The sequence below is a fragment of the Anolis sagrei genome, chromosome 6 (assembly GCF_037176765.1).
Source record: "Anolis sagrei isolate rAnoSag1 chromosome 6, rAnoSag1.mat, whole genome shotgun sequence".
Lineage (NCBI taxonomy): Eukaryota > Metazoa > Chordata > Lepidosauria > Squamata > Dactyloidae > Anolis > Anolis sagrei.
In genome coordinates, this window is record NC_090026.1 from 49,821,454 (window position 1) to 49,835,716 (window position 14,263).

The following is a 14,263-nucleotide window of genomic DNA, read 5'->3' on the forward strand; positions in this document are numbered from 1 at the left end:
AGAACCCCCATGAGGGCCACAGCAACACGTGGCAGGGGACGGCTAGTATGGTATATATTTGGACCTCTACAAACTTCTCTACAAATGCCCTGTCTTCCAAAGTTGCTTTCTTTAAAAAAAAAAAACTTAAAAAGTGGATGGGCGTAGGGAGCAAGACGTCCCTTGCTTATGGTTGCCCCAGTCCGCCTTAAGAAGCATAGCCTTCAGGACATAAGCAGGACTGTACATGACTGGGGCTCTTGGAGGTCTCCCATTCACATGGTTGTCATATGTCAAAGTCAAGTTGATGGCAAGTAGAGTGGGCCCTTGGTATCAGTTGGGGCTTGCTTATAGAAACTCATATAAGTAGCAAAGTCTATGGATGCTCAAGCTCCATTGAGTGTATTATCATAGTAAGATGTTTTGTTTAAATGAAATGACAAAATCCAGGTTTGCTTATTTGAATTTTTAAAAATATTTTTGAGCTCTGGATGGTGGAATCCATGGATAGAGCATCTTGAGGGCCAACTGTACGAACAAAGTGAGGCTTGAATTTCAGAGTAGAAATGTTTGAAAAACCCAGGATTTTTTTTAAAAAAATACATCTTATGTGCAGTATATTTGCAGGTTGTGCCCTTGTAATATTTTCTACAATATGCAAACAATAATTTAAACGAGAGATATGCATGCTAGTGTAGATCCAATGGCCTTGCTGTTCTAGTAGTTGTTCAGAAAGGTAACATTTGCAAGGATTCGTGTGCATAATGGGCTCATCTGTTTCTAGTGTCAACAACAGCAGTATCTCGTAAGCACCATATGTCTACTGAGGGGGTTGAAACATGCAGTGCAATCAATATATGGAGCCCAAAATTTGCTTGCTTGATTTTAAAGAATATGTAGTTTTCTATTGTTGTGCCTGTCAGTTTTCGAAAGCTGGTGCCCCCCATTGAGTAATAAAAGTGCTGAACATAACTGCTGGAAGAATCACAGCAGCAATTCCAATATCTGAGGAGAGGTTCCAGGGAGCTGATAGGGCACCAGCCATTATTTACATCCTCTGTTTCCTTCTGTCCACAAGGGTCCTATTATTTGCACCAAAGTTCTAGAGCTAGGAAACTCCATCCTGTTGATATGACGAATTGGGCTAATTTTGCTTGAGGGCATCCATCTTGTGACAGTGTCCTTTCCAACTTCCAGATGTACATTGTAGGAAGGGTGTGCTAGTTTTAAGCTCACATCTACACCAAAAGCTGCCACAGTTCAGTAGATGGGAACTGGATTCCACAATAGGATTAAGTAATGCATCTATTTGCATTTTGAGTCTCTTTGTATGGATTGGACAGCCTGGCTGTGGCAACGTGGGAACATCTGGGAAAGTGCCTGGCAGACACAAAGGGTCAAAAAGTACCTCACGAAGGCTGTAACAAAAAGCCTCCATGGACATGTGTCCCTCAATTGCAACACAGTCAAAAGATCTTAATCCATTTAGGTGCCAGAAATGTGACCTTGGATTGTTTGACTTTTGTACAACTTTGCATTTTTTAGTTAATTTGCAGTGGAAACACAAGTAGGAGTTGCAAGGATGTGATGTTCAAAAGCCAATGTCATGCAGTTTTCTTGGTCTCCCTGACTCATAGGCTCTTTCACAGTCCACAAATATGACACAATAGGTCCACTGTCAATGTTCCATTGTTTGGAATCCTGGGATTTGTGGTTTAGTGATGAATGCTCAGGATTTGCTTTCCAAACTACAAGAACCACAATTCCTTGTGAGGCAGCATTAGCAATTAATATGAAAATCTAATGCTATAATTGTGCAGTGTGAAAGGACTCCTGGTATGAGATTTTGTTGGTTATATTTTATTTATTGTGTCAGGAGCAAGTCAAACAGTTGTATTGAATTTTTAACAAACAAACAAACCACAAAGTTTGCAAGCTTGGTAATTGATTAAATGTCCTTTGACCAGTAGCTGGCCACTTGAAGTGCCTCTGGTGTTACTATAAGAAAGTCCTCCATTGTGCATGTAGCAGGTGATCTGTAGTTTGCTCTTCTCCACACTTGGATGTCATGGATTCCACTTTGTAGCCCCATTTCTTAAGGTTGGCTCTGCATCTCATGGTACCAGAGCGCAGTCTGTTCAGCACCTTCCAAGTCGCCCAGTTTTCTATGTGCCCAGGGGGGAGTCTCTCATTTGGTATCAGCCATTGATTGAGGTTCTGGGTTTGAGCCTGCCACTTTTGGACTCTCGCTTGCTGAGGTGTTCCAGTGAGTGTCTCTGTAGATCTTAGAAAACTATTTCTTGATTTAAGTCATTGGCGTGCTGGCTGATACCCAAACAAGGGATGGGCCGAAGATGTCACTACCTAGGTCCTTTCACTATTAGTTGCTACTTCCCGGCGGATGTCAGGTGGTAAAATACCAGCTAAACAGTGTAATTTCTCCAGTGGTGTAGGGTGCAGACACCCCGTGATAATGCGGCATGTCTCATTAAGAGCCACATCTACTGTTTTAGCAAGGTGAGATGTGTTCCACACTGGGCATGCATACTGAGCAGCAGAGTAGCATAGCACAAGGGCAGATGTCTTCATTGTATCTGGTTGTGATCCCCAGGTTGTGCCAGTCAGCTGACTGGCACAACTCTTCGGTAGGTTTACTGGTATTTCAGTATAGGCTTGCTGTAGGTGAAGCAATTTAAAACTTGCAAACTTTGATTCTAATTGGGAACAGAGAGAATGCTGGATAAGCAGGCTTATTCTTGAGAAAAATAGGTTCAAATTCAGATTTGCATTTGCTTCTATTCTTCTATTCTTCATCTCAAAATTTTACTGTGAGAAACAATCCATCTTCTCAATCTACTTGAAAAGCATCAAAGGAAGGGCATACACTTTCACAAAGCAAGGATTCCATCCAAAATCCACTTGATCAGGTGCCCATTCACACTACAGATTCCAATGGAATCCCTTGGATTTATGGAACTGTGAGTGAGTACACAACAACAACAACAAATGTAGACTTCTCAGCCAGAGAGCTCCTGTAGTGCCTCATCAAACTACAGACCCCAGGATTCCATAAAATGGAGCCAAAGCATTTAAGGTGGAATAATAGTCCTATAATTGTGTTGTGTTGAATGAGCACCTAGAAGTCAATACTGGTGCATTATGTGAAACTAACTACAAGCTGAACCTGGTTGAATCATGCTATAAGAGCTGTGGATTGAGAAAATATCTGGCCAATTTTGTGAATAAATGTGAGATGACTGGTTTGAGACATGCTGAGGCTTCAAACTCAATCAAGTGAATAACATGCCGCACAGCAAGATCCAAAAAAACTGTATTATTCTAAGATCGCGAGAGGAATGCATTTGTTTTTCATTTCAAGACTTCTCAGAATCTGTTTATACAGTTACTGCATAAAGCAAGTACGGATTGAGAGGTAAAAATCCAGGCACCCATTCATCTTAATGGGGAGACTTTATACCATGAGGATACTCTGTCTAGCAACCAACATCTACGCAACCAACATCTACATATATGGCATGAGTCATCGCCAAAAATGGCAGGCTCAAACCCAGAACCTCAATCAATGGCTGATACCAAATGAGAGACTCCCCCCTGGGCACACAGAAAACTGGGCAACTTGGAAGGTGCTGAACAGACTGTTCTCTGGCACCACGAGATGCAGAGCCAACCTTAAGAAATGGGGCTACAATGTGGAATCCAGAACATGCGAGTGCGGAGAAGAGCAAACCACTGACCACCTGCTGCAATGCAACCTGAGCCCTGCCACATGCACAATGGAGGACCTTCTTGCAGCAACACCAGAGGCACTTCAGGTGGTCAGCCACTGATCAAAGGACATTTAATAGAATACCATTTTGTGTTTTGTTTGTTTGTTTGTCTGTTTTTTAATGCAATACAGCTGGTTTGGTTCGCTCCTGACACAATAAATATAAAATAAATACCGAAGAGTTTGCTTACATAATCCAATTTATTCAGTAGGTCTGCTCTATTTGGGACCAACCATTGGATTTAGGCATTGAATTGCAGTTTCCAGAATACCCCAGGGAGCATCACCATGGACTGAAGTGTATTGGGAGTTGTAGTACCCCAAAGTAATGTTTCCAGGTTCTGATGGGGAAGAGTGGTACCAGGCTATTGACACAGCTTCCTACCCACTCATACCCACAGTGCTACACTTGTTGGGGGTCTCAATAGGCAGGGTTGCCAAGGTGAAAACTGGTGAGGGTTCCTATATTTTTCATGATGTTAAAATAGAAGAGGGAATTGCATCTGAAATTCCCCCTTCTACAAAATCATCAAAAGTACAGGAACCCTCTCCAGCTTTCGGTCTGGCAGCTCTATTTACTGATATGATTTAAGGTCCTGTTTTTTCCCAGTTCCAAGGAACCTCCCCAAGTAAAAAGAATAAACTAATAAACGTAGATGTCCAGCTCTTGGTATATCTATTGATGGCAGGGATGGATGATGGAGGGACAACAAAAGGGTGAGGCCAGCAGGCTCATCTCCGCTTTCCCCAAACAGGATTCCAGTTGAATAGGGCTTATTGTGCAGCTTTGGAAACTTGATTCCATTCCTTTAACTCATTTGGATAAGCCAGTGTGAACTTTGCCGTTTGGCCTTAAACACTGCATTCAAGGCTGGAGTGCCGAAGGAGGGGGTGGGGTTCATGCAGAAGGTGAAGGATACCAAGCCACAATGATACTCTCTTCCTGATACTAGAGCCAGATAAACACAGGATTTCCCCTCTGCAGAGGAAGCAGTTGTGTTTTCTTTCAGCAGGAGAGATGCGTGGCAGGCAGGCGGAAATCTGGAAGCAGTGCCAGACGGAGATATTGTTTCCACAGTCACCTCCAGGAGCCCACCTACTAACCACTCTGATATTGTGTGTGTTCATGCACACAAGACATATGTGGGTGTCTCCCTGTAAAAGAAATCAATATTTCATCATTATTCCCTTCTAATGCAAACATGACTATGGTAAGGGGGCAATCCAGTGCCTCAGACATTTTATTAAACCAGCTCTTTATTTTCTAAATGGACTAACCCATAGGTTGTCAGAGTAGAAACTGGAATGGCCATCTGTACTTTTAGCGGTTGTATAGAAAAGGAGTATGCTTTGGGTTTTAATTTACATATTGTATAGCTTTTACTGTTAGCTATACGGGAAGTAGCAGCCAATAGTGAAAGGACCAAGGCAGAGACATCTCCAGCTCATCCCCTGTTTGGGTATCAGCCAGCACGTCAATGACTTAAATCAAGACATAGTTTTCTTAGATCTACAGAGACACTCGCTGGAACACCCCAGCAAGCGAGAGTCCAAAAGTGGCAGGCCCAAACCCAGCACCTCAATCCATGGGTGATACCAGATGAGAGACTCCCCCCTGGGCACTCAGAAGACTGGGCGACTTGGAAGGTGCTGAACATACTGTGCTCTGGCACCACGAGATGCAGAGCCAATCTTAAGAAATGGGGCTACAGGGTGGAATCCTCGGCATGCGAGTGCGGAGAAGAACAAACCACTGACCACCTGCTGCAATGCACCCTGAGCCCTGCCACATGCACAATGGAGGACCTTCTCGCGGCAACACCAGAGGCACTCCAAGTGGCCAGATACTGGTCAAAGGACATTTAACCAACTAACAAATTTGCAAAATCTGGGTTTTTTTCTCTCTTTTTCTTTTTAATCTCTGTGTTTGTTTTGCTCTGTTAGAATTGTAATACAATTTGTATGGTTGCTGATGACACGATAAATAAATAAACTGTTAGCTGCTTTGAATCTCCTTTGGAAGAGAAAGAAGCAGAATAATAATAATATTAATATTAATAATAATAATAATAATAATAATTCATGAGCTGCTTGATCTGTGTAACTTGCAGCATAGTTTTGTAGTTGTGCATTCCCCACTCCCCCAGGACCTTTTCTAAAAATCAGGTATGGGAGATATAATGTATCATTGAGCATGGGCATTATTAAGAACAGCCATTTTGAGAGAATAACTTTTGGGTGGCCATGGTGGGCCAATTTTTGGTAGAACTCCACAGCATCTCTTTCTTCTGCTGCCCTATTTACCTCCTTGCCACAACTATGGCATGGGTGGGCAGGGCAAAATGTGGGGATTGTTTCTCAATAAGATTTTTGCCCTTTATAAAACTTTCTTAAATTGTGGAGAGACACTGAAAAGTATTTACAACTAAACCTCTGCTATGTGCTGTGTTTGTATTTTCTTGGAAACTTTATCTTTCCCTTTTGGTTTAAATACCTGAACTCTGTTTCTAAACGCTCAGCTAAAGTGTTAAGTTACTCAGTGCTGGAAATTTGGAGTCTGAAGGGAAATTTCATTTACAACTTAGTTCCTTCCCTTGCTTGTCAGGAATTAAGACGTGCCAGGAATCTCCTCATAAGCTTCTGGGATAACAGCAAGCAGCCATCCACTTTGTTTAAGATGGGAAATCTGTGGCACTCTAGATCACAACTCCTGTAACACTGACCAACATACATTTTGGTGCCTCAAATGTAAGAGTTTTTTCTGGGTATGTTTGACCTGCTGACTCCAAAAATGGCTTCAGATTTCCCCTTTCAGCTCTAGTTTTTGAGATACAGTTTTGAGATACAGTTACAGAACACTCTTCATCTGCTTGCCCATAAAAACATAACCATATCTAAGAAACTAGAGCTGATGCGGTCTATCTAATAATGCAATTTTCTGAATCAATGCCCAAATAATCCCAGGAGCAGGCCTAAAAACCAAGACACCGATAGATATATATTTGTTGGACTGTGTAATCTTTATCTATTGCCAATGCTAGTTTGGGCAGATTTGAAATAGGATAACATTTTGTGAGGTACAATTCCCTAACTTCTGTTCAACTTCCTATTTCTATCCAAGGCCAGTGTAACCATTTCAGAAAATCTACAGTTCTGTTCATTTCACAACCAGCATGGGCGATAATGGCTGAGGATGATACAAGTTGTAGTTAAATACGTACATCTGGAGGATGCTGGGTTTGGAGACAACTTCCTTAAAGTTCCACTTTAAAGCCTGTGGTGGGAAAACTGGCCCGTTTGGTGGACACAGCCTCCCTTCTGGGTCAGTTGATGCATGTCACAAACACCAGATTTCCCTCTAGGGAAGATAAAATCCTATTTCCTGGAAAAAGCATTGCCTAAAGAAAATAAACAACTTAGGAGCTGGGCCCCTTCCCTCAAACTAAATGCCATGAAAGTCACATTTCCCATTTTGCAGAGCTTTAATAAAGTAACGTTTTCCAAACTGGCTACGAATAATGAGTGGAAATGGCTTCAAAATATTTTGTATATTTTTGTGACTTCCTACACTAAGGTCTACAGAGGACAAGAGAGGTATTGCTCTCTCACTTCCTCGGACACCTTTTTAGATATTTGGATAGTGTCATTCACCCTTAATACACTTTTGTCTGACATAAGTGTACCAATTATTATTGAGTTTACATCTTGAACAACTTTTATTGTTTCTAAATAATAATCTCACTAAAGCTATGCCACACTGCTAAGCACAGTTCAAATAAAATTACTTGATCTTCATATTTTTAAAAAGCTTGTTTAGCTCAGGAGTGGGGAACATTTGGCTCTCCAGATGTTTTGTACTTCCAGAAGCCCAAGCCAACACAAGCAATGGTTTTGGAAGAGTGGGGCTTGGAGTTCAAACATCTGGAAGGGCCAAGGTTCCCACCCTCAATTTAGTGAGTAAATATTGCAAAGAACTGCTCTTGCTTATAGGCGCACACTTTTTGTCTGGCTCCAAAACATTACTGACTCTGAAGTGAACAATCTTCTATCCTTTTTGAAATCACATTGGAAGCTTGCAAAATGCATGGAACAAACTATTTTGTCAAGGATTCCTGAATCTGCGCAACAACTGTGCAGACTGCTGCTAGAAAAAAGAAGTACTCTTTATTTATGGCACAGTTTCTTTTCAAACCAAGACTCATAGTGGAAAAAATGATAAGAAAAAAAACACTTGGATAAAAACAAAAGAAATTAACACACTTAAACTAACACAAAAATTTAAACTATTTGAAATATTAATAAAGCAGTACAGCGCATTGGACCACCACCACCTCTTTTTAAAAAATAAAATTTCCCAAGTGTGCTAGAATATAAATATCTTCTATCAATCTCTTATGTTGGTTACAATGGAATTTTATATTATTGTCAAAACCACAGTAAGAGAGAGCCAAGCTCTTTCAAGAAAAGGGAATTCTAGAATCCAGGAACAGCTACAGAAAAGGCCTTCTTCTGCATTTCCAACAAACATGCCTAAGAAGATAGTGGAAGTGAAAGAATAGCCTCTCTTGAAGATCTTAGAACTGTATCGAATGTAACCAGCATGTTGAATTGTGCCTGGTTAATGGAACTGTTGTAGTAAGGAAGTTTGCGTGCCTATGTTGTTACTGGGGAACAGGGCATGATAGTGGATTCATTGTCACGTTGAGTGAAGAATCCACTTTCAGTTTCTCATGTGCATCTTCTACAGCTAAGTTGTATGAGAATGTTCCTGGTGCCCAACCTGGTGTCCCTGGTGGGATAGGATCCAGAACATTCTAGGAATGATCCTAAAAGTGGATCCACTGCTTTTCTGTGCCTCCAGGGAAAGAGAGTTCTGGGGCAGTGGATCCACCAGCCACCCCTGGGTAGAAATTTGAGATCAAAACTGTGACATCCCTCCATTTGAGCATGGATTCGTCAGTCTGAACACTTTCTTCTCTTACACCAGGTGGGCGATAAAGTGATGGTGATGGCCAGGTCCGGCCTCTGGCAAGAAATAGTGACAGTTCCAGCCAATCAGACATTTCTTATGCCAGAAGGGATGAGCTTTGAGGAGGCTGCCGCCTTTCTGGTCAATTACATCACGGCCTACATGGTGCTCTTTGACTTTGGCAACCTGAGACCCAACCAGAGTGTCCTCGTCCACATGGCAGCAGGTAAGAGAATTTCTCCTGTGTTAGGATACTATCACGTTAACATTATAAAGCGGATGCTTCCATTTCCCTAACGTGTGGCTGTTTCCTGGAGAATTCTGGGGGGGATTCAGAGCGGTTTCCAAGCAACAACATCAAAACATACAGAGTCACAACATGAACAAAAAATAACAGTAGCATAAGCATAGAATTACCCAATGACACACAAATATTAAAAGAAAAAATCCTGCCTGCTCTTTATGTCTATTTGTTAGGGTATGGAAAAGGGATGGGTCAGGACAATTAAAAAGGCTGGGTCCAGACTAATACAAATTGAATTAAGATGGGACCAGCATTTGGGTACAGTACTGTAATAGATAAACAACAAAATAGGGCTATTTCCAGGAGCCTGTTAGGAGAATGACTAGGGTAATATATAGGGAGCTAGGTCGTGTCCAGACAGTGTCTGGGTTGAGCTAGCACTGGTCACTCTCGAAAATTTGTTGAAACCACCAAGTTCAAACTCTTACGAAAAGAGAGGAAAGATGGGGCCTGTCTTATATCCCTTGGAAGGGCGTTCCAGAGGCAGGGGGCCACCACCAAGAAGGCCCTCTCTCGCGTCTCTCTCGTCCCCACCAACCGTGCTTGTGACGGAGATGGAAGCAAGAGGAGAGCCTCCCCAGAGGATCTTAAAAACACAAACAAAGGCTGAGCAGCCATCAGTCAAGTATCATTTTAGTTGTGTCACAACCAACATCATAAAAAGGGGGCAAACTAGATTATCTCCAAAGTTCCTCCCAACTCTGTGATCCTAGTATTTTTAATTCATTACCAGCAAGGTCAACTGTGGACTTCCCTTCATCACCCACTTTCCCTATCAACATAACTAGTGGTGAGGCAGTATGGGAGTTATAGCCCTTAAACACATTGAGAGCTACAATTGCCCAACCATTGTTTATTAAATGTATATCCTACCTTTCCTATGGGAAGCTCAAGGTGGCATGCATGGGTTCTCCTTATTTTAATCTCACAGGAATAAAGTAAGTTAAGCTGAGAAATTCACACATTGAATTTTATTGGGAGGGCAGATTGGAGCCTGGGTCTTTCTAATCATGGTGTGTTACTCTAACTATATATATTTTAAAAGTGGCAGTTGTTCTGTTACCATTGCTCTTAAGCTCTGTGAATTCCAGTGTCTATCAGCACCAGCTAGCATGACCAATGCCTTAGGAGTGATGGTAATTATAGTGCATGTTCCCTCCATCTGTATTTAGTAATTCTTAAACTCATTCACGCACAAAAGTTCAGCTCCCACGGTTTATTTTTTAAAGTGAGGAAGGAAAATAGGCAGGTTAAGCAGTGCAAACAGCTTAAATGTATAAGTGACACTGCCTTTTGGTTTTGCCCTTTTGTAGCACTGCACAGAACATCCCTTATTGATATAATTTAGGTTAGGATATAAACGCAGAAGCTCAGGCTTAGGATGTGATGAACTCCGGTAAACTGTGACATTCAAAAAGCGTGTGCTATTTGGCTTGTCAGCCTACTTTGCTTCTCCTGCCTTTTGAGCCAAAACAATATCCATTGTCTTCAGAACCTGACTGTGAACTTTTTATTGAACAAGGAGCAAATTGATCCCATCCTTCAGAGGCAGTGGGGTGGGAGCATAAAGCTATACACATTGCTTCTTCCTGCAAATGGCCTGGGGCCTTTGCCAGCATTTCCTTGCTCAGTTGGCTACCTTCTGCTTTCTTTCCAGGTGGAGTGGGAACTGCTGCAGTCCAGCTCTGCAAAACGGTGGAAAACGTTACCGTTTTTGGCACAGCCTCTGCCTCCAAGCATGAGACCCTCAAGGAGAATGGAGTCACCCACCCCATAGACTACCGGGCATCTGATTATGTGGCAGAAGTCAAGAAAATCTCCCCCAAAGGTTAGTCACAGTGACTGGATTGAGAGACTTAGGCTGGATCTACATCGCCCTACATCCCAGAATGATCTGCTTTGAACTTGATTATCTGAGTCTACACTTCCAGATACTCTGGGATAAGCAGATAATCTGGGATATTTGTTTTTATTTATTTATCGTGTCAGGAGCAAACCAAACAGTTGTATTGCATTTTTTAACAAACAAACAAAACACAAAGTTTGCAAGCTTGGTAGTTGATTAAATGTCCTTTGACCAGTAGCTGGCCACTTGGAGTGCCTCTGGTGTTACTATAACAAGGTCCTCCATTGTGTTGCAGGGCTCAGGTTACATTGCAGCAGGTGGTCTGTAGTTTGCTCTTCTCCACACTCGCATGTTATGGTACTAGAGCGCAGTCTGTTCAGCGCCTTCCAAGTTGCCCAGTTTTCTGTGTGCCCAGGAGGGAGTCTCTCATTTGGTATCAGCCATTGATTGAGGTTCTGGGTTTGAGCCTGCCACTTTTGGACTCTCGCTTGCTGAGGTGTTCCAGTGAATGTCTCTGAGAATCTTATCTGGGATCAGATCCTAGAATATACAGCAGTACAAATCCAGCCTTTAAAAACTGAGAATTGAGGGAAATGTGAACTTCTTGTACACCTGATACTAATGAGAACATGTATTATAATTTTATAAAATGATTTAGAGCCATCTAACAATTCTCAGCACCATCACCAACCCACAATTTCCAGCATTTGTTACTTAAATTTATTTGGAAAAATCCTAATAATTTGATGTTATGTATTTGATAGGGCTTCTCCAGTTAACAGGATCTTAACTACACTTACATTCAGCCATTCTAAAAATTATCTACTAGGATCTGTAACTTCTCCCCTAATCTACAATGTAAGAGAATAACCTCAAAGAACTATATTTCCCAGGATTCCTTGGAATGGAACCATGGACATTAATGTGCTACCAAAGCATTATAATTGTTTAGGGATGCCTTCTTAAAATGGAGTGAAGTAATTGCGGACATAAATAAATGCAGCTGTACTAGGTTTTTGTAAAATGGCATTTATTACTTTTTGGAAAACACCTTTTGGAGATAACTTTTTAGAAAAGCATGACTTTTCAGAGACGAGCCAAAAACCCTTTAGAGTAGAATCTTCTCTTGTGGTGTACAACCAGATATAATTATGTTAGGCAATGGTTTCACTTATTAGACTGAATTATGTGTTATCTCTGATCTGTTAGAAAAACAGAGATTTTGCCAGCAGATAAAAACAGCAGAGCTTTAAAAGTGGTTTTCATTGCCCAAAATTATATATACTCTCCGATAAAACAACTTTTTATCATGCACTCAAGAGACAAAAATGAAGTCAACTTGGTTAAAAAAATAACATATTTGGTTTACTCAAAACCTTCATGTGTTCAGCATACACAGGTACAAAACTTATCAGTCCAGTTTCAGATATGTTTGAGATAATTATCTGTGCCATCTGGCCAGGACATCTCTTACAGCAAAACAGCAAGCTAGTGTTTGAGCTGAGGTCTGAAGTAGTCTGCTGTCTGCTATAGTGATCATGTGGTCTGCAGCCCCTTTTATAACTTCTCAGGAACCATAGAGTAAAGGAAGCTGCATACCAGAACATACATACAGGAAACAGTAAGCGACATGATCATAGATAAACATTATTAGAGATGGCTTGAAAAAGGTTGTCATTTCCAACATAGGGGTCATACAGATTCTATCTAGGATCCATTAGGATGGTTGATGTTGCCATTTTTGAAAATATAAAATCCAGTTGTCTCCAATCCAATTGAAAAATGCAGGGTTGGATTCACATTTGGCCATACTATGAGCAACTACAGTGAAATCAGTAAAACTCAGATTGCAGTGGTTCCTCACTTATCGAGGGTGTTATGTTCCCGGACCACCCACGATAATTGAAATTCTGCGAAGTAGGGACACTCCCTCACCTTCCGTCCTTGTCCTCCTTACCTTCTTCTTCCTCCTCCTCGTCGCCACCTGGGCCTCTTACCACCACTTGGGCCCTTCACTCACCTCCTCAATCACGGGACCCAAGCAGCTGTAAGAGGCCCAGGTGGTGACAAAGAGGAGGAAGAAGAAGGTAAGGAGGACAAGGGGTTGGCTCTTCTTCCCTCCTTGCCCTCCTTACCTTCCTCCTCCTCACCGCCGCCTGGGCCTCTTGCCATCGCTTGGGCCCCACGACACCTCCTCAATCCTCAGGACCACCCATGATAATTGAAATTCTGCAAAGTAGGGACACCTCTCACCTTCCCTCTTTGTCCTCCTTACCTTCTTCCTCCTCCTCGTCGCCTCCTGGGCCTCTTACCACCGCTTGGGCCCCACGACACCCCCTCAATCCTCAGGACCACCCACAATAATTGAAATTCTGCAAAGTAGGAACACCCCCCCCCCCCCACCTTCCCTCTTTGTCCTCCTTACCTTCTTCTTCCTCCTCCTCATCGCCGCCTGGGCCTCTTACCACCGCTTGGGCCCCACAACACCTCCTCAATCCTCAGGACCACCCGCAATAATTGAAATTCTGCAAAGTAGGGACACCCCCTCACCTTCCCTCTTTGTCCTCCTTACCTTCTTCTTCCTCCTCCTCGCCGCCTGGGCCTCTTACCACTGTTTGGGCCCCCCGACACCTCCTCAATCCTCAGGACCACCGCGATAATTGAAATTCCATGAAGTAGGGACACCCCCTCACCTTCCCTCCTTGTCCTCCTTACCTTCTTCTTCCTCCTCCTCGTCACCGCCTGGGCCTCTTACCGCCGCTTGGGCCCTGCACTCACCTCCTCAATCGCAGAGCCCAAGCAGCAGTAAGAGGCCCAGGTGGGGACAAAGAGGAGGAAGAAGAAGGTAAGGAGGGCAAGTGATTGGCTCTTTTTCCCTCCTCGCCCTCCTTATCTTCCTCTTCCTCCTCCTCGCCACCGCCTGGGCCTCTTGCCATCGCTTGGGCCCCACGACGCCTCCTCAATCCTCAGTGTTCCCTCTCTACTTAAATTGGTTTTTTTTAAAAAACAAAACAAAACGCCAAAACAGCAAATCCGCAATAAGCGAACTGCAAAGTAGCGAGGGACCACTGTACTCAGAGTACAGCTAGCAGGTCCCATTTATTTCAGTGGGTTTTCTCTAGGTAAATTTGGATTTAGCCCACAGTATCCTTGGTGGGGAGAGAAAAAAAGTAAAGTGAAATCATCACCTTTGTCATCTTGGACAGATTTGTGGCATGCTCTCCTGTTTGGCCCAGTTGACACTGCACATTAGAGCTTTCCTTTTCTGTTAAAAGGACCCAAGCATTACTGTTCTTGAAAAGTGAAAAATAGTTGCACCTTGTTTTAAAAAGAAAGAAAGAACGAAAGAAACTTCAGACATGGAATGTGATGTCTTGT

The 14,263-nt window shown here is 42.6% G+C and overlaps 1 protein-coding gene across 1 annotated transcript in view; it reads left to right on the forward strand.

Moving 5' to 3' along the window:
- Window positions 1-14,263, forward strand: part of VAT1 (vesicle amine transport 1) — a 55,747-nt gene that overhangs the window by 22,835 nt on the left and 18,649 nt on the right. The window contains exons 2-3 of the mRNA XM_067470100.1: window positions 8,754-8,961; window positions 10,697-10,867. Coding sequence (XP_067326201.1) covers window positions 8,754-8,961; window positions 10,697-10,867 — 379 coding nt within the window. The remainder of the gene's footprint in view (window positions 1-8,753; window positions 8,962-10,696; window positions 10,868-14,263) is intronic.